The sequence below is a fragment of the Hyla sarda genome, chromosome 4, assembly GCF_029499605.1.
Source record: "Hyla sarda isolate aHylSar1 chromosome 4, aHylSar1.hap1, whole genome shotgun sequence".
Taxonomy (NCBI): domain Eukaryota; kingdom Metazoa; phylum Chordata; class Amphibia; order Anura; family Hylidae; genus Hyla; species Hyla sarda.
The window spans coordinates 395,356,452-395,378,818 of NC_079192.1; the positions used below are offsets into that span (position 1 = coordinate 395,356,452).

At 43.6% G+C, this 22,367-nt stretch overlaps 1 protein-coding gene across 1 annotated transcript in view; it reads left to right on the forward strand.

The window, feature by feature from the left end:
* The first annotated feature begins 10,803 nt into the window (after positions 1–10,803).
* C4H12orf4 (chromosome 4 C12orf4 homolog) overlaps positions 10,804–22,367 on the forward strand; it is a 72,592-nt gene continuing 61,028 nt past the window's right edge. Inside the window, exons 1-2 of the mRNA XM_056517237.1 lie at positions 10,804–10,962; positions 13,086–13,274. Of these exons, the coding sequence (XP_056373212.1) occupies positions 13,097–13,274 (178 nt within the window). The 5' untranslated portion in view covers positions 10,804–10,962; positions 13,086–13,096. The remainder of the gene's footprint in view (positions 10,963–13,085; positions 13,275–22,367) is intronic.

Here is a 22,367-nt window from a genome sequence, read left to right on the forward strand (position 1 = left end):
AACCAGGGTGCCTCCAGTTGTTGCAAAACTACAACTCCCAGCATGCCCAGACAGCCAAAGGCTGTCCGAGCATGCTGAGAGTTGTAGTTTTACAACAGCTGGAGGCACCTTGGTTGGGAAACAATGCTCTAAGATAATTTCTGGGAACCCCAAGGATATTGAGAATGAAAGAGTGCAGCTCTGTGACCCCCTTCACAATTTTATTTGCACATCGGTTATGGCTATGCTTGGAATGGCAGCACAGCTCAGTTCAGGTGAATAGGACTGGCAGCTGTTCCCTATATGGCGCAGGGGTCCGGAACAACTAAGGTTACGGTCAAATATACCGTATCCACTGCAGATTTGCTGTTGTAAATTGATTTTAATTTAAAGGGGTACTCCACTGGAAAACTTTTTTTTGTTTAAATCAACTGATGCCAGAAAGTTAAACAGATTTGTAAATTACTTCTATAAAAAAAAAAAAAATCTTAATCCTTCCAGTACTTATCAGCTGCTGTATTCTCCAGAGAGGAAGTTCTTTTCTTTTTGAATTTCCTTTCTGCCTGACCACAGTGCTCTCTGCTGACACCTCTGTCCATTTTAGGAACTGTCCAGAGTAGGAGCAAATCCCCATAGAAACCCTATCCTGCTCCGAACAGTTCCTAAAATGGACAGAGGTGTCAGCAGAGAGCACTGTGGTCAGGCAGAATGGAAATTCAAAAAGAAAAGAACTTTTGGAGAATACAGCATCTGAAAAGTACTGGGAGGATTAAGATTTTTTTTAATAGAAGTAATTTACAAATGGGAGGCCGGAAGAAGGACGTTCCTACGTCCGAAACAGCCGGCGTAGCCACTGAGCGCCCCTTACCGTCTCCGTCTATGCCGTGGTGATCCCGGACCTCGGTCCTGCAGCTGTTTACCCGCGGTGAGTGCACGCTACTCCTTTTCATTGTATAATTTACAAATCTGTTTAACTTTCTGGCACCAGTTGATTTAAACAAAAATGTTTTCCAGTGGAGTACCCCTTTAAATTAAAAGGAGTCAGACTGAAAGGAAATTCAAAAAGAAAAGAACTTCCTATGGATCATAACAGCAGTTGATAAGTACTGGAAGGATTAAAAATGTTTTAATAGAAGTCATTTACAAATCTGTTTAACTTTCTGGCACCAGTTGATTTAAACAAAAAATGTTTTCCACCGGAGTACCCCTTTAACAGCAGAAAATCTGCAGCAGATATGGTACGTATGAATGTACCCCTAAAGGGCAACACAGTGCTGCAACACCTTCATTCCCATCGTATAAAGTAATGGCATATTGGAAAGATCTGCCCTCACTTTCTGATCCAGTCTCTGAAACCTTCACTGATCATAAAGTGATGGCAGATTTTACTAATATACCATTACTTTATAACATTCTTGTATAGTCTTACTTTTTTGTGGTGTATTTTAAGTGTGTATAAAATGTTTTTACTCTCTTCAGTTCTATGTGTGAAATGAGAAGAATCACTTTGTAAATTAGTCTGTCCAGGATGGAATAAAAGTGAATATTTTATCATTTATTTGATGTTTTTTTTATTTTATAATAACAATGGGCCTGATGTGTCATTGGATTTTGGTTGTATCTTATACAGCAAGTGTCAGCATTACAGTTTAAAGGGGTATTCCAGGAATTGTTTTTTATTTGACTATGCTACACGGGCTGTAAAGTTAGTGTAGTTCATAATATAGTGTCTGTACCTGTGTGTGACGGTTTTCTCACCATTCTTATGTGATTTTCACTCCAATATTTATTTTTACCAGCATACAAAATGACTGTTGTCTCAGATTTTTCCCAGGTTGCAATGCGGCCGAGACCTGACATCACTAGTCAGCTGATGACAGGGAGCCTGTCTGCTTCAGTGGGTGGAGCGATCGCTTGGTGGGGGAGAGATCAATCTGCAACTAATGCAACAGCTGGAGGCATATAGAAAAGAATAAAGACCAGCTCACCCCTCCCATGTGGATAAATCATTCGGTAGCAGCAGCGTGTATATTGGTTAGGAAGATCGGAGGAAAACACTAGAGCTGGGTCTCCAGGTGCACCAACTCCAAGAAAAGGTGGGTATCCGGCTCCCAATGAATGAGTAAAATCCAACTTTAATGAAAAAAATCTTTAAAAACATACAGGTGGAAAAATATGAAAAAACAACATAAGGTTAAAGCACAAACAAAAGGCGACGCGTTTCCACCTGTCAACAAGTCTTATTCATGGCACAAATATGAATGCATAAGACTTAACAGGTCGAAAACGCGTCGGCGTTTCGTTTGTGCTTTTACCTTATGTTGTTTTTTCATATTTTTCCACCTGTATGTTTTTAAAGATTTTTTTCATTAAAGGGTTACTCCGGCCCCAAGACATCTTATCCCCTATCCAAAGGATAGGGGATAAGATGTCTGATCGCAGGGGTCCTGCCACTGGAGACCCCCGCAATCTAGCATGCAGCACCCAACTGTAAGCACTGCAGGAAGCGCTGGAGGCTCTCAGTGTTATGCCTCCCGACCACGGGGATGGAGTATCGTTACATCACAACTCCGCCCCCGTGTGACGTTACGACTCCGCCCCGTGTTATGTCACGCCCCGCCCCCGTGTGACGTCACGCCCTGCCCCCTCAATGCAAGTCTATGGGAGGTGGCGTGATGGCCATCACGCCCCCTCCCATAGACTTGCATTGAGGGGGATAAGATGTCTTGGGGCCGGAGTACCCCTTTAAAGTTGGATTTTACTCGGATACCCACCTTTTCTTGGAACAGCTGTAGGCACCCTGATTGAAAACCACATGTCTTTTGAATGGATGCAGCTCATTTATGTTTGAATGGGTGGGGTGGCTGATGTATGGGAGGGAGGAAATGGAATTATGGGATTTGTAGGCAAAAGAATAAAACTCAAACAGGAAATACCAGTTCACAAAAAGCTAGCCACAGTGTTATGGTAATCTCACAACATAGCCATTTAGCACCAAGACAAGCGCAGATCCTTCCTAAGCATGTCCATTACTGCCTGCCAGGTACGTACTAAAATCTCCTTATGGTGGAGAACCCGTTTGAGTGATGACAATCTAAGTACAACGCCATGGGATATGTTGGTCCTATATAATGGAAAATAAAGCAGTATTGCAGACTTGTGGGTTATACATCTGATCCATCAAGGAGTTGAAGGTTCTATTCAAATAGAATCATAATATTCATATATTTTGTATCTAAAGGAAGCAATATGGCTGTTGGCTGAATGATATATCTCCTCCCAACCCATCCATACATATATACGAGCACGCTAATGTTACATGAACAAAAGTAATTGCTACTATAATCCTGGACCTACCTCTACAGCGCGACCTCAGCTTCCACCTCCCTGTGTGTATCTCCGCTCTTCACTAATAGTGTTGAGCAGCATAGGCCATATTCGAATTCGCGATATTTTGCGAATATATGGACGAATATTCGTCATATATTCGCTAAATTCGCATATTCGTAATATTCGCGGTTTATTTTCGTATATGCGAAAATTAGCATGCGCAAAAATGCGCTCACACGAAAATTTACATGAACAAAAATTTGCGGAAATTAGCATAACCCTAAATTCGCATATGCGAAAATTAGCATAAACCATTATTTGCATAAACAAAAATTTGCATAAACGAAAATTAACATCTGCGAAAATTACCATAAACAAAAATTCGCATGTGCGAAAATTTGCATAAACCATAATTAGCATAAGCAAAAATTTGCACACACGGAAATGAGCAGAATGCGAAAATTAACAGACCTCAAATTTCGCATATGCGAAAAATTAGCACATGCGGAAATTTGCATAAACCAAAATTCGCATATGCGGAAATTCGCACGCCAGTCTCACACAGTAGTATTAGAGCCTTCATTACACCACACAAGCTGGAAGCAGAGAGGGATGATCACTGTGATGTGTACTATGGAAAAAAAATGGAAAAAAAAAAAAGAATATTCGTAATTACGAATATATAGTGCTATATTCGAGAATATTCGCGAATATGCGATATTCGCAAATAAAATTCACATTGCGAATATTCGCGAGCAACACTATTCACTAAACAAATACAGACTCCCTAAATAAGACCCCAGACAAGACCCCCTAAACTAATACAGATCCTGAACTAGACTCTCAAACAAATACAGACCCCCCTTAATGCATACAGACCATAGACTTTCCCCCTTAACAAATACAGACCCTCTTAATGCATATAGACCATAGATGCCCCCTAAACATATACAGACCCCCTTAATGCATATAGACCATACACTTGCCCCTTAACAAATACAGACCCCCTTAATGCATATAGACCATAGACTTGCCCCCTTAACAAATACAGACCCCCTGAATGCATATAGACCATAGACGCCCCCTAAACAAATACAGACCCCCTTATTGCATATAGACCATAGACTTGCCCCCTTAACAAATACAGACCCCCTTAATGCATATAGACCATAGACGCCCCCTAAACAAATACAGACCCCCTTAATGCATATAGACCATAGACGCCCCCTAAACAAATACAGACCCCCTTAATGCATATAGACCATAGACTTGCCCCCTTAACAAATACAGACCCCCTGAATGCATATAGACTATAGACGCCCCCTAAACAAATACAGACCCCCCTTAATTCATATAGACCATACACTTGCCCCCTTAACAAATACAGACCCCCTGAATGCATATAGACCATAGACGCCCCCTAAACAAATACAGACCCCCTTAATGCATATAGACCATAGACTTGCCCCCTTAACAAATACAGACCCCCTTAATGCATATAGACTATAGACGCCCCCTAAACAAATACAGACCCCCTTAATGCATATAGACCATACACTTGCCCCCTTAACAAATACAGACCCCCTGAATGCATATAGACTATAGATGCCCCCTAAACAAATACAGACCCCCCTTAATGCATATAGACCATAGACTTGTCCCCTTAACAAATACAGACCCCCTGAATGCATATAGACCATAGACGCCCCCTAAACAAATACAGACCCCCTTAATGCATATAGACCATAGACTTGCCCCCTTAACAAATACAGACCCCCTGAATGCATATAGACTATAGACGCCCCCTAAACAAATACAGACCCCCCTTAATGCATATAGACCATAGACTTGCCCCCTTAACAAATACAGACCCCCTGAATGCATATAGACTATAGACGCCCCCTAAACAAATACAGACCCCCTTAATGCATATAGACCATACACTTGCCCCCTTAACAAATACAGACCCCCTGAATGCATATAGACCATAGATGCCCCCTAAACAAATACAGACCCCCTTAATGCATATAGACCATAGACTTGCCCCCTTAACAAATACAGACCCCCTGAATGCATATAGACTATAGACGCCCCCTAAACAAATACAGACCCCCTTAATGCATATAGACCATAGACTTGCCCCCTTAACAAATACAGACCCCCTTAATGCATATAGACCATAAATGCCCCCTTAACAAATACAGACCCCCTGAATGCATATAGACTATAGACGCCCCCTAAACAAATACAGACCCCCTTAATGCATATAGACCATAAATGCCCCCTTAACAAATACAGACCCCCTGAATGCATATAGACTATAGACGCACCCTAAACAAATACAGACCCCCTTAATGCATATAGACCATACACTTGCCCCCTTAACAAATACAGACCCCCTGAATGCATATAGACCATAGACGCCCCCTAAACAAATACAGACCCCCTTAATGCATATAGACCATACACTTGCCCCCTTAACAAATACAGACCCCCTGAATGCATATAGACTATAGACGCCCCCTAAACAAATACAGACCCCCTTAATGCATATAGACCATACACTTGCCCCCTTAACAAATACAGACCCCCTGAATGCATATAGACCATAAATGCCCCCTAAACAAATACAGACCCCCTTAATGCATATAGACCATAGACTTGCCCCCTTAACAAATACAGACCCCCTTAATGCATATAGACCATAGACTTGCCCCCTTAACAAATACAGACCCCCTTAATGCATATAGACCATACACTTGCCCCCTTAACAAATACAGACCCCCTGAATGCATATAGACCATAGACGCCCCCTAAACAAATACAGACCCCCTTAATGCATATAGACCATAGACTTGCCCCCTTAACAAATACAGACCCCCTGAATGCATATAGACCATAGACGCCCCCTAAACAAATACAGACCCCCTTAATGCATATAGACCATAGACTTGCCCCCTTAACAAATACAGACCCCCTGAATGCATATAGACCATAGACGCCCCCTAAACAAATACAGACCCCCTTAATGCATATAGACCATAGACTTGCCCCCTTAACAAATACAGACCCCCTTAATGCATATAGACCATACACTTGCCCCCTTAACAAATACAGACCCCCTGAATGCATATAGACCATAGACGCCCCCTAAACAAATACAGACCCCCTTAATGCATATAGACCATAGACTTGCCCCCTTAACAAATACAGACCCCCTGAATGCATATAGACCATAGACGCCCCCTAAACAAATACAGACCCCCTTAATGCATATAGACCATAGACTTGCCCCCTTAACAAATACAGACCCCCTGAATGCATACAGACATTAGACTAGGCCCCTTAAACATATGCATACCCTTTAACCCCTTAAGGACGCAGGGTTTTCCGTTTTTTGCACTTTCGTTTTTTCCTCCTCACCTTTTAAAAATCAAAACTCTCAATTTTGCACCTAAAAATCCATATTATGACTTATTTTTTGTGCCACCAATTCTACTTTGCAGTGACAGTCATTTTACCCAAAAATCTACAGTGAAACGGAAAAAAAATCATTGTGCGATGAAATTGAAGAAAAAAATGCCATTTTGTAACTTTTGGGGGCTTCAGTTTCTATGCAGTTCATTTTTCGGTAAAAATTACCCCTTATCTTTATTCTGTAGGTCCATACGATTAAAATGATACCCTACTTATATAGGTTTGATTTATTGATCGGACTTTTTGATCACTTTTTATTCATTTTTTCATGATATAAAAAGCGACCAAAAATAAGTTATTTTGGACTTTGGAATTTTTTGAGCGCACGCCCTTGACCGAGCGGTTTAATTAATGATATATTTTTATAGTTCGGACATTTACGCACGCAGCAATACCACATATGTTTATTTATTTATTTTATTTACATGGTGTTTTTTTTGGGGGGGGGGAAAGGGGGGTGATTTAAACTTTTATTAAGGAAAGGGTTAAATCACATTTATTAACTTTATTTTTTATTTTTATTTTTTGCAGTGTTATAGGTCCCATAAGGACCTATAGCACTGCATACACTGATTGCCAGTGATCAGTGTTATCGGCGGTCGATTGCTCAAGCCTGGATCTCAGGCTTTGAGCAATCAATCGCTGAAGGGTCGCGCCGGAGGCAGGTAACAGGACCTCCGCTCGTGTCCTAGCTGATCGGGACACCGCATTTTCACTGCGGTGGTCCCGATCAGCCCCACTGAGCAGCCGGGCAGCTTTCGCTTTAGACGCGGCGTTCAACTTTTAACGCCGCGTCTAAAGGGTTAATAGCGCGCGGCACCGACCCGATATGACGCGGGGTCATGGACATGGAGAGACTTCAATAAGACATGTGGATAAAATCCTTGGAATAAGAGCCAGGCTATTTGGAAACTACTTCTATTTAAAAATCTTAATCCTTCCAGTACTAATCAGTTTTTTTGTTTTTTTTCCGTTTGAGCACAGTGCTCTCTGCTGACACCTCTGTCCATATCAGGAACTGCCCAGAGCAGGATAGGTTTACTATGGGGATTTGCTCCTACTCTGGAGAGTTACTAAAATGGACAGAGGTGTCAGCAGAGAGCACTGTGGTCAGACAGAAAAGAATTTCAAAAAGAAAAGAACCTTCCTGTGGAGTATACAGCAGCTGATAAGTACTGGAATGATTAAATGGGCACTGTCACCAACTTTATTTTTTGATGTGTTGTAGTACTTATGTACTACAACATATCTCTAATATACTTTTATAATTTTTTATTTATTAAAATTGTTTAATTTACATTTGAAAGTCGGCCACTAGGGGTGTCCCTCCTAGTGGCCGTCTGCAGCCTGGCCTGAAAAAGGACCGATGCGGCCGGGCATCGGTCCTTTTTCATTCAGCCTGCGCTCGCTCCCTGCCTGTCAATCAGACAGGCAGGGAGCGAGCGCATTGGCTCCCCGGCCACTCCTCCCGCACATCGCCGCCTCGTCGTCGCCGCTGTCCCTGCACGCCTGCTGCCGGACTCTGCAGTAAGTGTAATGGGGGGGTGTTGTGTTGGAGGGAACGGGGTATGACGCGGGGGGGGGGGGGGGGGGAGGGAGACGGAGGTAGCGCCGCATGTAACTAAGTTTATCTACACAGGGTGCCTCCAGCTGTTTCAATACTACAACTCCCAGCATGCCCTGACAGCCAATAGATGTCAGGGCAAGCTGGGAGTTGTAGTGATGAAACAGCTGGAGGCACCCTGTGTAGATGAACTAAGGGCGGAAGTGTCGGCCCCAGCAGACATCAGTGACGTGGTGCCTGCTGGGGAAGTCTGCATGGTAGTGAGCACACTGCCATGCAGACAAAAGGCATTTTTAATATAGTAAAAATAAAAATTAAAAGCAGGGAGGGGGTTAGGGATAGATTGGCAATAGGCAGGGACAGAAAAAAAGATTTAAAGATTTTTAAATAGAAGTAATTTACAAATGTGTTAAACTTCCTGGCACAATTTGATTTAGGAGAAAAAAACAAAAACAGTTTTCCAGTGGAGTACCCCTTTAAACAGTGTAGCGTCTGACACTTTTCAGTGTGTCACTGCTTAGGTTGTTTTTTTTTTTTGCAAAAAACCTAACATCCATAAATTTGTTTTGTGCGATTCATACATACAAGTCCACTCCATAAACTGTTGTACGGTACACCAAACAGTAGACAACTTTGCAAAAGCATCCACCAAAAAAGAAATGCAGCACAAAGCGCAATTGCGCTAAATTTGTAGAAGAGAAAAGTGGTGTAAAGGCAATGATTCATGTTCCCCTAATGTGAACTTATTAGTCTTATTCACCTGGGTAAACTCCAGCAACAGCAGCCTGATTAGACAACCAGCTGCAGTGATCAAACACCACACTCTCTGCAAAGCCAGAGGATTCATGGGAAATGCAGGCACCATTAAAAAATATGAATTCAGGTAGAAGAAACAGACATGGTGGCACATCTACAATCTTGTATAATGATCTGGTTGCTTCTCAGCATAATATCAAAAACTAACAGGTTGTTAGTATACATTTTTGATCAAAAAGTACAAGCCCACTCGCCACGTCAAGGCCACCTATTTAGAGTGGGTCCCTAACATTATACAAGATTGTAGATGTGCGACCATGTCTGTCTTCTACCTGAATTACCATTAAAAAAAATAATTGATCCAGTGATGGAATCGGAATCAGTATGGCAACAAACCCATGCCTGCCACCTGCTAAATCAGGTAAGCACAAGACATACACAAGATCCTCTACATTATTCTCTTATAATAGCCTATGCTGCTGTATAGAAGCAAAATGCTTCTAACTCTGTTAAAAATAGTTGCAAAAATCACAGGTTGTGACTAGAGATGAGCAAACTTACAGTAAATTCGATTCGTCACGAACTTCTCGGCTCGGCAGTTGATGACTTTTCCTGCATAAATTAGTTCAGCTTTCAGGTGCTCCGGTGGGCTGGAAAAGGTGGATACATTCCTAGGAGAGAGTCTCCTAGGACTGTATCCACCTTTTCCAGCCCACCGGAGCACCTGAAAGCTGAACTAATTTATGCAGGAAAAGTCATCAACTGCCGAGCCGAGAAGTTCGCGACGAATCGAACTTACTGTAAGTTCGCTCATCTCTAGTTGTGACCCTAGCCCAGTGTTTTTCAAGCAGGGCATCTCCAGCTGTTGCAAAACTACAACTCCCAGCACGCCCGGACAGCCTTTGGCTGTCCGGGCATGCTGGGAGTTGTAGTTTTGCAACAGCTGGAAGCACTCTGGTTGCAATACACTGACCCAGCCTTAAAGGGTTTCAGAAAGTATAACAGATTTGTAAATTACTTCTATAAAAAAAAAAATATCTGTCCTTCCAGTACTTATTAGCAGCTGTATGCTACAAAGAAAATTATTTTCTTTTTGAATTTCTTTTTTGTCTTGTCCACAGTGCTCTCTGCTGACACCTGATGCCTGTATCAGGAACTGTCCAGAGCAGGAGAAAATCCCCATAGCAAACCTATGCTGCTCTGGACAGTTCCTGACACGGACAGAGGTGTCAGCAGAGAGCACTGTGGACAAGACAAAAAATTAAAAAAGAAAAGAACTTCCTGAGGAGCATGCAGCTGCTAATAAGTACTGGAAGGATTAATATACAAATCTTAATCAAATAAGTAATTTACAAATCTGTTTAACTTTCTGGCACCAGTTCATAAAAAAAAAAAAAACTTTTTTCACCGGAGTACCCCTTTAAGTTGTCATGTAATTTGTAATGACAGACATGTGATCAAAATAAACATTTTTGCTTTAAAACGGAGTCTTTGGTGCTTCCTGTGTCTTAAGACTGTGGACCTTTATTCATCCGTGCGTTTTTTTTTTTTTTTTGCAAGAAAATCGCACCTTTCTGCCTTTCCCTGCTGCGGTACGACAAAAATCTGCCTGTTATACCTGATGCGAACACTAGATGGTGCTCCAGAGCTGACATAGTGACGGATGCGCTTTATCAGACAAGTTTGGTCGCAGTGGCCTCCCGTAATCCGCTAAGGCTCATGGGTTATTCGCAAAGATGGCTCCTGTCATCGATTCCTGTGAAGATGTTTTCAATGTAAAATAGCGCTCCCGGGGAAGTCATATTGTCGGGATTCATAGCGTTGTGAATCGGGGACGTCTGTGGAGGGGACACGAGGTATGGGACACGGTGAAACAATGGGAGGCGCTGAGTGTGACGTCAGTGCTGCAAAACCTCCAGCTGGCATCTATAGGAGGGGCAGGAGGAGCGTGAGGGGCGCTAGAGGGCGCTGTCTACTGCCATAGGTCACCTGACAGTGATTGAGAGCAGCTCTTATACATTAGGTCACTGATCCGGAGTTATATCCTGTATTATACTCCAGAGCTGTACTCACTATTCTGCTGGTGAGGTCGCTGTGTACATACATTACATTACTTATCCTGTACTGATCCTGAGTTATATCCTGTATTATACACCAGAGCTGTACTCACTATTCTGCTGGTGAGGTCACTGTGTACATACATTACATTACTTACCTGTACTGATCCTGAGTTATATCCTGTATTATACTCCAGAGCTGTACTCACTATTCTGCTGGTGAGGTCACTGTGTACATACATTACATTACTTACCTGTACTGATCCTGAGTTATATCCTGTATTATACTCCAGAGCTGTACTCACTATTCTGCTGGTGAGGTCGCTGTGTACATACATTACATTACTTATCCTGTACTGATCCTGAGTTATATCCTGTATTATACACCAGAGCTGTACTCACTATTCTGCTGGTGAGGTCACTGTGTACATACATTACATTACTTACCTGTACTGATCCTGAGTTATATCCTGTATTATACTCCAGAGCTGTACTCACTATTCTGCTGGTGAGGTCACTGTGTACATACATTACATTACTTACCTGTACTGATCCTGAGTTATATCCTGTATTATACTCCAGAGCTGTACTCACTATTCTGCTGGTGAGGTCACTGTGTACATACATTACTGATCCTGTACTCATCCCGAGTTATATCCTGTATTATACTCCAGAGCTGTACTCACTCTTCTGCTGGTGGGGTCACTATGTACATACATTACTTATCCTGTACTGATCCTGAGTTATATCCTGTATTATACTCCAGAGCTGCACTCACTATTCTGCTGGTGGGGTCACTGTGTACATACATTACATTACTTATCCTGTACTGATCCTGAGTTATATCCTGTATTATACACCAGAGCTGTACTCACTCTTCTGCTGGTGGGGTCACTATGTACATACATTACTTATCCTGTACTGATCCTGAGTTATATCCTGTATTATACTCCAGAGCTGTACTCACTATTCTGCTGGTGGGGTCACTGTGTACATACATTACATTACTTATCCTGTACTGATCCTGAGTTATATCCTGTATTATACCCCAGAGCTGCACTCACTATTCTGCTGGTGGGGTCACTGTGTACATACATTACATTACTTATCCTGTACTGATCCTGAGTTATATCCCGTATTATACTCCAGAGCTGTACTCACTATTCTGCTGGTGAGGTCACTGTGTAAATACATTACATTACTTATCCTGTACTGATCCTGAGTTATATCCTGTATTATACTCCAGAGCTGTACTCCCTATTCTGCTGGTGAGGCCACTGTGTACATACATTACATTACTTATCCTGTACTGATCCTGAGTTATATCCGGTATTATACTCCAGAGCTGCACTCACTATTCTGCTGGTGAGGTCACTGTGTACATACATTACATTACTTATTCTGTACTGATCCTGAGTTATATCCTGTATTATACTCCAGAGCTGTACTCACTATTCTGCTGGTGAGGTCACTGTGTACATACATTACATTACTTATCCTGTACTGATCCAGAGTTATATCCTGTATTATACTTCAGAGCTGTACTCACTATTCTGCTGGGGGGGTCACTGTGTACATACATTACATTACTTATCCTGTACTGATCCCGAGTTATATCCTGTATTATACTCCAGAGCTGTACTCCCTATTCTGCTGGTGAGGTCACTGTGTACATACATTACATTACTTATCCTGTACTGATCCTGAGTTATATCCTGTATTATACTCCAGAGCTGTACTCACTATTCTGCTGGTGGGGTCACTGTGTACATACATTACATTACTTATCCTGTACTGATCCTGAGTTATATCCTGTATTATACTCCAGAGCTGCACTCACTATTCTGCTGGTGGGGTCACTGTGTACATACATTACTGATCCTGAGTTATATCCTTCTGAGCCGTGTTCTGTTCTCTTGTAGCTTAAGACACGATGAAGCCGGGGAAAGGGAAATCCTGTTACACAGAGCGGGATTTCGTGTACAAGTTCCCTGCGGGGTCCCAGAGTTTTGTCCTCACTGTTCCCCTCCAGTTTCCCGTCCAGGAAAACCTTGATCACCTACACGGACGCCTGATGCTCCTCCATGACCTGCCCTGCTTCATAGAACAAGGTGACCACCTACCGCGCTGTTCATTCTGCGCCGCCTGTATCATCTATAGAATGAAAGGTGTATTGGGGCGGTAGGTTTATCTGTGCCAGAGGGGGCGGGGCATTACACAGAACCCTAAATAGAAGAGTCATTCTCCGTCATTCTGGGCTCTGCAGTTTTCCTGGTGCATTACATTAAAGGGGTACTCCGCTGCTCAGCTCTTGGAACAAACTGTCCCGAACGCTAGAGCTCGTGATGTCATAGCCCCGCCCCCTCATGACATCTACCCCGCCCCCTCAATGCAAGTCTATGGGAGGGGGCGTGACAGACGTCACGCCCCCTCCCATAGACTTGCATTGAGGGGGCACGGCGTGACATCATGAGGGGGCGGGACCATGACGTCACAAGCTCCCAACTCCAGCGTTTGGAAAAGTTTGTTCCAAATGCTGAGCAGCGGAGTACCCCTTTAAAGAAGTGTGTATATCGTGCACACTCGCCATCACTATTCGTACAGCATCACTTGTTTTATTCCAGCACAGCTGCATCTGTGTTTTTTTTATAGCTTTTTCTTTTAGGTCATGTGATCACCAGTCTGACTCTCCATATGTTTCAGTGCCTAATGGTCAGAGCAGGATGTCAGTCCTGGGTTCTGTCTTCCTCTGAACTACAAAATGACATCATTACCTATCGGATCCCTCCTACTAGCTCCCAGGCCACTCCCCATCTCTCTCAACTCCATCTGCTATCTCTATGGGATGAGGATATAGTAATTATACCCCTGTCCTCCAGCTCTATATGTATACTGCTGCTGCTGCTGTCTCTATGGGATCAGGATATAAAGTAGTTATACATCTCCCCTCCAGCTGTATCTGTATACTGCTGCTATCTCTATGGGATCAGGATATATAGTAGTTATACACCTCCCCTTCCAGCTCTATATGTATACTGCTGCTGCTATCTCTATGGAATCAGTGTGTATATATAGTAGTCATACACCTCCCCTCCAGATCTATTTGTATGTGATCAGGATATATAGTAGTTATACATCTCCCCTCCAAGCTCTATCTCTATACTGAGATATCTCTATGGCATCCGGATATTTTGTAGTAATACAACTGCCCTCCAGCTCTATCTGTATACTGCTGCTATCTGTATGTGATCAGATTAAGGAGTTATACACTGCTCAAAAATAAAGGGAACACTAAGATAACACATCCTAGATCTGACTGAATGAACTAATCGTATGAAATACTTTCGTCTTTACATAGTTGAATGCGCTGACAACTAAATCACACGAAAATTATCAATGGAAATCAAATGTATCAACCCATGGAGGTCTGGATATGGAGTCACACTCAAAATCACAGTGGAAAACCGCACTACGGGCTGATCCAACTTTATGTAATGTCCTTAAAACAAGTCACAATGAGGCTCAGTAGTGTGTGTGGCCTCCACGTGCCCGTATGACCTCCCTACAATGCCTGGGCATGCTCCTGATGAGGTGGAGGATGGTCTCCTGAGGGATGTCCTCCCAGACCTGGACTAAAGCATCCGCCAACTCCTGGACAGTCTGTTGGTGGATGGAGAGAGACATGATGTCCCAGATGTGCTCAATCGGATTCAGGTCTGGGGAACAGACGGGCCAGTCCATAGCATCAATGTCTTCCTCTTGCAGGAACTGCTGACACACTCCAGCCACATGAGGTCTAGCATTGTCTTGTATTAGGAGGAACCCAGGGCCAACCGCACCAGCATATGGTCTCACAAGGGGTCTGAGGATCTCATCTCGGTACTTAATGGCAGTCAGGCTACCTCTGGCAAGCACAAGGAGAGCTCTGCGGCCGCCCCAAAGAAATGCCACCCCATACCATTACTGAGCCACTGCCAAACCGGTCATGCTGGAGGATGTTGCAGGCAGCAGAACGTTCTCCACGGCGTCTCCAGACTCTGTCATGTCTGTCATGTGCTCAGTGTGAACCTGCTTTCATCTGTGAAGAGCACAGGGCGCTAGTGGTGAATTTACCAATCTTGGTGTTCTCTGGCAAATGCCAAATGTCCTGCACGGTGTTGGGCTGTAAGCACAACCCCCACCTGTGGACGTCGGGCCCTCATACCACCCTCATGGAGTCTGTTTCTGACCGTTTGAGTGGACACATGCACATTTGTGGCCTGCTTGACGTCATTTTGCAGGGCTCTGGCAGTGCTCCTCCTGCTCCTCCTTGCACAAAGGTGGAGGTAGCGGTCCTGCTGCTGGGTTGTTGCCCTCCTACGGCCTCCTACACATCTCCTGATATACTGGCCTGTCTCCTGGTAGCGCCTCCATGTTCTGGACACTACACTGACAGACACAGCAAACCTTCTTGTCACAGCGAGCATTGATGTGCCATCCTGGATGAGCTGCACTACCTGAGCCACTTGTGTGGGTTGTAGACTCCGTCTCATGCTACCACTAGAGTGAAAGCACCGCCAGCATTCAAAAGTGACCAAAACATCAGCCAGGAAGCATAGGAACTGAGAAGTGGTCTGTGTTCATCACATTCAGAACCACTCCTTTATTGGGGGTGTCTTGCTAATTGCCTATAATTTCCACCTGTTGTCTGTTCCATTTGCACAACAGCATGTGACATTGATTGTCAATCAGTCTTCTTCCTGAGTGGACAGTGTGATTTCACAGAAGTGTCATTGACTTGGAGTTACATTGTGTTGTTTAGGTGTTCCCTTTATTTTTTTGAGCAGTGTACATATCCCCTCCAAGCTGTATCTATATACTGCTGCTAATTTCTCTATGGGATCAGGATATATAGTAGTTATACACCTTCCTGCAGCTCTGTCTGTATACTGCTGCTGCCATCTCTGTGGGATCCGGCTATATAGTGGTTATACACCTCTTCCGAGGCTGTGTTCGCACAGTGGGGTTTTTTGCTGCAGTTTTTCAGTTTTTGCTGTGATTTTGGCAAAAATTTTGATATTGGCCCAGATTTATCAAAATGTGTGAAAGAAAAAATGGAGTGATTTTCCCACTCCACGGAAACCAATCACACCTCAGCTTTCAGTTTACCAGAGCTCCTTAAAGGGGTATTCCGGCTTTATGCATCTTATCCCCTGTCCAAAGGATAGGGGATAAGATATATACAATCGCAGGGGTCCCGCTGCTGTGCCAGGCGCTGCCACCGAGTCGTGACATCACGGCCACGCCCCCCTCCATTCATGTCTACGGGAGGGGGCGTGACGAGCTTACATATATGATCAAACACCTGACCCTCAGCTAAAGGCTTTTCATGGGAAATGTATACTGCTTTACAGAACCCATATTGTTGTGCATTTGTAAACCAAAATGGAGCCTATCCCATGCCTGCCACATCAGCTAAAAGAGGTAAGCACAAGGCGTACACAAGAACTTCTACATTATTCTCTAGTAATAGCCCATGCTGCACTATAGAAGCAAAAGTCAAATTTCCCAGAGTGCTTATTTAATTCAGGCTCATCCTTCCTCGGACTGCTTGACAGCACTCTGCTGGGACTTGTAGTTCTACACCTACCGCTGAATATGGGCTGGAAGGGGATGCTGGTAGCAAAGCAACAGGTTGGTAAACGTGAAGATGCACAGATGGGCGGCTGCCGTATTGGGAATTTTGCACAAGATGTTGTTGCTCACAGTTAAAGGGGTATTTCGGCTTTATGCATCTTATCCCTTATCCAAAGTATAGAGGACAAGATGTATGATCGCAGGGGTCCCGCCGCTTGTTACAGTTCACAGTTAAAGGGGTATTTCGGCTTTATGCATCTTATCCCTTATCCAAAGTATAGGGGATAAGATGTATGATCGCAAGGGTCCCGCCGCTTGTTACAGTTCACAGTTAAAGGGGTATTTCAGCTTTATGCATCTTATCCCTTATCCAAAGTATAGGGGATAAGATGTATGATCGCAGGGTTCCCGCCGCTTGTTACAGTTCACAGTTAAAGGGGTATTCCGGCTTTATGCATCTTATCCCTTATCCAAAGTATAGGGGATAAGATGTATGATCGCAGGGGTCCCGCCGCTTGTTACAGTTCACAGTTAAAGGGGTATTTCGGCTTTATGCATCTTATCCCTTGTCCAAAGTATAGGGGATAAGATGTATGATCGCAGGGGTCCCGCCGCTTGTTACAGTTCCCAGTTAAAGGGGTATTTCGGCTTTATGCATCTTATCCCTTGTCCAAAGTATAGAGGATAAGATGTATGATCGCAGGGGTCCCGCCGCTTGTTACAGTTCCCAGTTAAAGGGGTATTTCGGCTTTATGCATCTTATCCCTTATCCAAAGTATAGAGGATAAGATGTATGATCGCAGGGGTCTAGCCGCTTGTTACAGTTCACAGTTAAAGGGGTATTTCGGCTTTATGCATCTTATCCCTTATCCAAAGTATAGGGGATAAGATGTATGATCGCAGGGGTCCCGCCGCTTGTTACAGTTCACAGTTAAAGGGGTATTTCGGCTTTATGCATCTTATCCCTTGTCCAAAGTATAGGGGATAAGATGTATGATCGCAGGGGTCCCGCCGCTTGTTACAGTCCACAGTTAAAGGGGTATTTCGGCTTTATGCATCTTATCCCTTATCCAAAGTATAGGGGATAAGATGTATGATCGCAGGGGTCCCGCCGCTTGTTACAGTTCACAGTTAAAGGGGTATTTCGGCTTTATGCATCTTATCCAAAGTATAGGGGATAAGATGTATGATCGCAGGGGTCCCGCCGCTTGTTACAGTTCACAGTTAAAGGGGTATTTCGGCTTTATGCATCTTATCCCTTATCCAAAGTATAGGGGATAAGATGTATGATCGCAGGGGTCCCGCCGCTTGTTACAGTTCACAGTTAAAGGGGTATTTCGGCTTTATGCATCTTATCCAAAGTATAGGGGATAAGATGTATGATCGCAGGGGTCCCGCCGCTTGTTACAGTTCACAGTTAAAGGGGTATTTTGGCTTTATGCATCTTATCCCTTATCCAAAGTATAGGGGATAAGATGTATGATCGCAGGGGTCCCGCCGCTTGTTACAGTTCACAGTTAAAGGGGTATTTCGGCTTTATGCACCTTATCCAAAGTATAGGGGATAAGATGTATGATCGCAGGGGTCCCGCCGCTTGTTACAGTTCACAGTTAAAGGGGTATTTCGGCTTTATGCATCTTATCCCTTATCCAAAGTATAGGGGATAAGATGTATGATCGCAGGGGTCCCGCCGCTTGTTACAGTTCACAGTTAAAGGGGTATTTCGGCTTTATGCATCTTATCCCTTGTCCAAAGTATAGGGGATAAGATGTATGATCGCAGGGGTCCCGCCGCTTGTTACAGTCCACAGTTAAAGGGGTATTTCGGCTTTATGCATCTTATCCCTTATCCAAAGTATAGGGGATAAGATGTATGATCGCAGGGGTCCCGCCGCTTGTTACAGTTCACAGTTAAAGGGGTATTTCGGCTTTATGCATCTTATCCAAAGTATAGGGGATAAGATGTATGATCGCAGGGGTCCCGCCGCTTGTTACAGTTCACAGTTAAAGGGGTATTTCGGCTTTATGCATCTTATCCCTTATCCAAAGTATAGGGGATAAGATGTATGATCGCAGGGGTCCCGCCGCTTGTTACAGTTCACAGTTAAAGGGGTATTTCGGCTTTATGCATCTTATCCAAAGTATAGGGGATAAGATGTATGATCGCAGGGGTCCCGCCGCTTGTTACAGTTCACAGTTAAAGGGGTATTTTGGCTTTATGCATCTTATCCCTTATCCAAAGTATAGGGGATAAGATGTATGATCGCAGGGGTCCCGCCGCTTGTTACAGTTCACAGTTAAAGGGGTATTTCGGCTTTATGCACCTTATCCAAAGTATAGGGGATAAGATGTATGATCGCAGGGGTCCCGCCGCTTGTTACAGTTCACAGTTAAAGGGGTATTTCGGCTTTATGCATCTTATCCCTTATCCAAAGTATAGGGGATAAGATGTATGATCGCAGGGGTCCCGCCGCTTGTTACAGTTCACAGTTAAAGGGGTATTTCGGCTTTATGCATCTTATCCCTTGTCCAAAGTATAGGGGATAAGATGTATGATCGCAGGGGTCCCGCCGCTTGTTACAGTTCACAGTTAAAGGGGTATTTCGGCTTTATGCATCTTATCCCTTATCCAAAGTATAGGGGATAAGATGTATGATCGCAGGGGTCCCGCCGCTTGTTACAGTTCACAGTTAAAGGGGTATTTCGGCTTTATGCATCTTATCCAAAGTATAGGGGATAAGATGTATGATCGCAGGGGTCCCGCCGCTTGTTACAGTTCACAGTTAAAGGGGTATTTCGGCTTTATGCATCTTATCCCTTATCCAAAGTATAGGGGATAAGATGTATGATCGCAGGGGTCCCGCCGCTTGTTACAGTTCACAGTTAAAGGGGTATTTCGGCTTTATGCATCTTATCCAAAGTATAGGGGATAAGATGTATGATCGCAGGGGTCCCGCCGCTTGTTACAGTTCACAGTTAAAGGGGTATTTCGGCTTTATGCATCTTATCCCTTATCCAAAGTATAGGGGATAAGATGTATGATCGCAGGGGTCCCGCCGCTTGTTACAGTTCACAGTTAAAGGGGTATTTCGGCTTTATGCATCTTATCCAAAGTATAGGGGATAAGATGTATGATCGCAGGGGTCCCGCCGCTTGTTACAGTTCACAGTTAAAGGGGTATTTCGGCTTTATGCATCTTATCCCTTATCCAAAGTATAGGGGATAAGATGTATGATCGCAGGGGTCCCGCCGCTTGTTACAGTTCACAGTTAAAGGGGTATTTCGGCTTTATGCATCTTATCCCTTATCCAAAGTATAGGGGATAAGATGTATGATCGCAGGGGTCCCGCCGCTTGGCGGCGGGACCCCTGCGATCATACATCTTATCCCCTATACTTTGGATAGGGGATAAGATGTATAAAGCCGGAATACCCCTTTAATGAAGCTGAGACCCCGACAGCTAGGCCCAAACACCTGAATCCTCACAGATGCCCACCACATCCCCAGCCCTGCGCCAGCTGCTCGGTATTATTTATTACCCACTAGTTACATGGCAATAACTAGCAAACGACCCTACATATGACTGTATTTGGGCACTGTTTGGCAGTATTATGCAGATATTCTATGGCAGTATTATTATTTGGTCCCTGTATGGGAGCACAATGTGAATACTCTATGACAGTATTATGTTAGTACTGTATGACATTAATAATTGAGCACTATGGGGGAGATTTATTAAAACCCGTCCAGAGGAAAAGTTGCTGAGTCGCCCATAGCAACCAATCAGATCGCTTCTTTCATTTTTAACAAGGCCTCTGCAAAATGAAAGAAGCGATCTGATTGGTTGCTATGGGCAACGGGACAACTTTTCCTCTGGACGGGTTTTAATAAATCTCCCCAATATCTGTATAAGGTTGGGTTGACACCACGTTTTTGCAATACAGTTCACGTATACAACTTCAATTTGAAAACCGTACGGAACCGTTTTGAAAACCGTATGCATTGACTCTCCATTGAAAACCGTACACCAGAAGATGCATCCGGTTGTGTCCGTTTTGCATCCTGTAAGGTTTTGTCAGTATTTTTTTTCCCCTGTACCCAAAAGCGCAGCCAACCACGGTTTTTGGTCTGGGTGAAAAACCGTATTGAAACGTATAAGTTTTTTTTTAACATGGGAGCCAATGGGAACTGTACGTGCGCACGGTTCCATCCGGTTTTCACCATACGGTTTTTTCACTTTGCACAGTTTTTTTTCTTGGAATTTCAATCAAACAAGTGAAACTTTATTCATAATGGATTGAAAAGTTAAAAATGTATACGTTTTTTTTCTTAAAAAAACGGATGCAACCGGTCATCATTTTTCAAACCGTGTATGGTCTTTAACCTTATATGGATGAAAATTTGTACACACGTTTTGATACAGTTTAGGGTGTGTTCACACCACTATTTTACTATACGGTTTCGGCATACGGTTTCATACAAAAAAAAACGTATGTAACCTTACAGAAAACCGTGCCCATAGACTTCCCATTCAAAATCGTATACACCATAATGTTTACTGTTGTCTCCGTTTTTCAAACCATACGGTTTTTAACTTTTTTTTTTTTTCCCCACGGACAGAACACCATGTTTTGTTAAATACGGTTCCCGTATACGACTGGGGGGAGGGGGGGGGGGCGGGTCTTAAACGCGGCGCCCGCACTCAGCCGTATTCGGGAATCATATTTAATTCATGTCTATGAGCTGCGGTTCACTCCGGTCGGCTTCGTTTTTGGCCGTATGCGGTTTCCCGACCGTAGGCAAAAAACGCAGTCGACCACGTTTTTACCTGCGGTCGGGAAACCACGTACGGCCGAAAACAAAGCCGACTGGAGGCTGTGGTTCACTCCGGTCGGCTCATAGACATGCATTAAATACGGTTCCCGAATACGGCTGAGTGCGGGCGCCGCAAATAAGCCCCGCCCCCCTCCTCCCAGCCGTATACGGGAACCGTATTTAACAAAACGTGGTGTGAACCCAGCCTTAAACCGTATACGTTTTTTTAAAACATGGAAGTCGATGGGAACCGTACAGTATGTGCGTACGGTTCCATCCGGTTTTCACCATACGGTTTTTGGCTTTGCACAGGTTTTTTTTCTTGGAATTTCAGTCAAACAAGTAAAACTTTATTCATAATGGAGTGAAAAGTTAAAAACATATACGTTTTTTTCTTAAAAAACGGATGCAACCGGACATCATTTTTCAAACTGTACACAGATTAAAATTTGTCCGCACTTTTTGATACAGTTTATTCAGGTTTTGAGGAATACGTTTCTTTTTAATCAAAAACCTGATGCAAAACTTGCAAAAACGTGGTGTGAACCCAGCCTTAGTCAAGTTTTGTGAAATACGTTTATTTTTTTTACAAAAACCTGATACGGGAACTGTATTGCTAAAACGTGGTGTGAGCCCAGCCTAACTTTGTACGCTGGATGGCACACAGTGTTGCCCACAGGTTCACATGTTTTTGCCAGATACATCTACATACTATAGCAGAGTCTCTATTGTCCTGGACTGTAAACTGTGGGGGAGATTTATCTAAACTTGTCC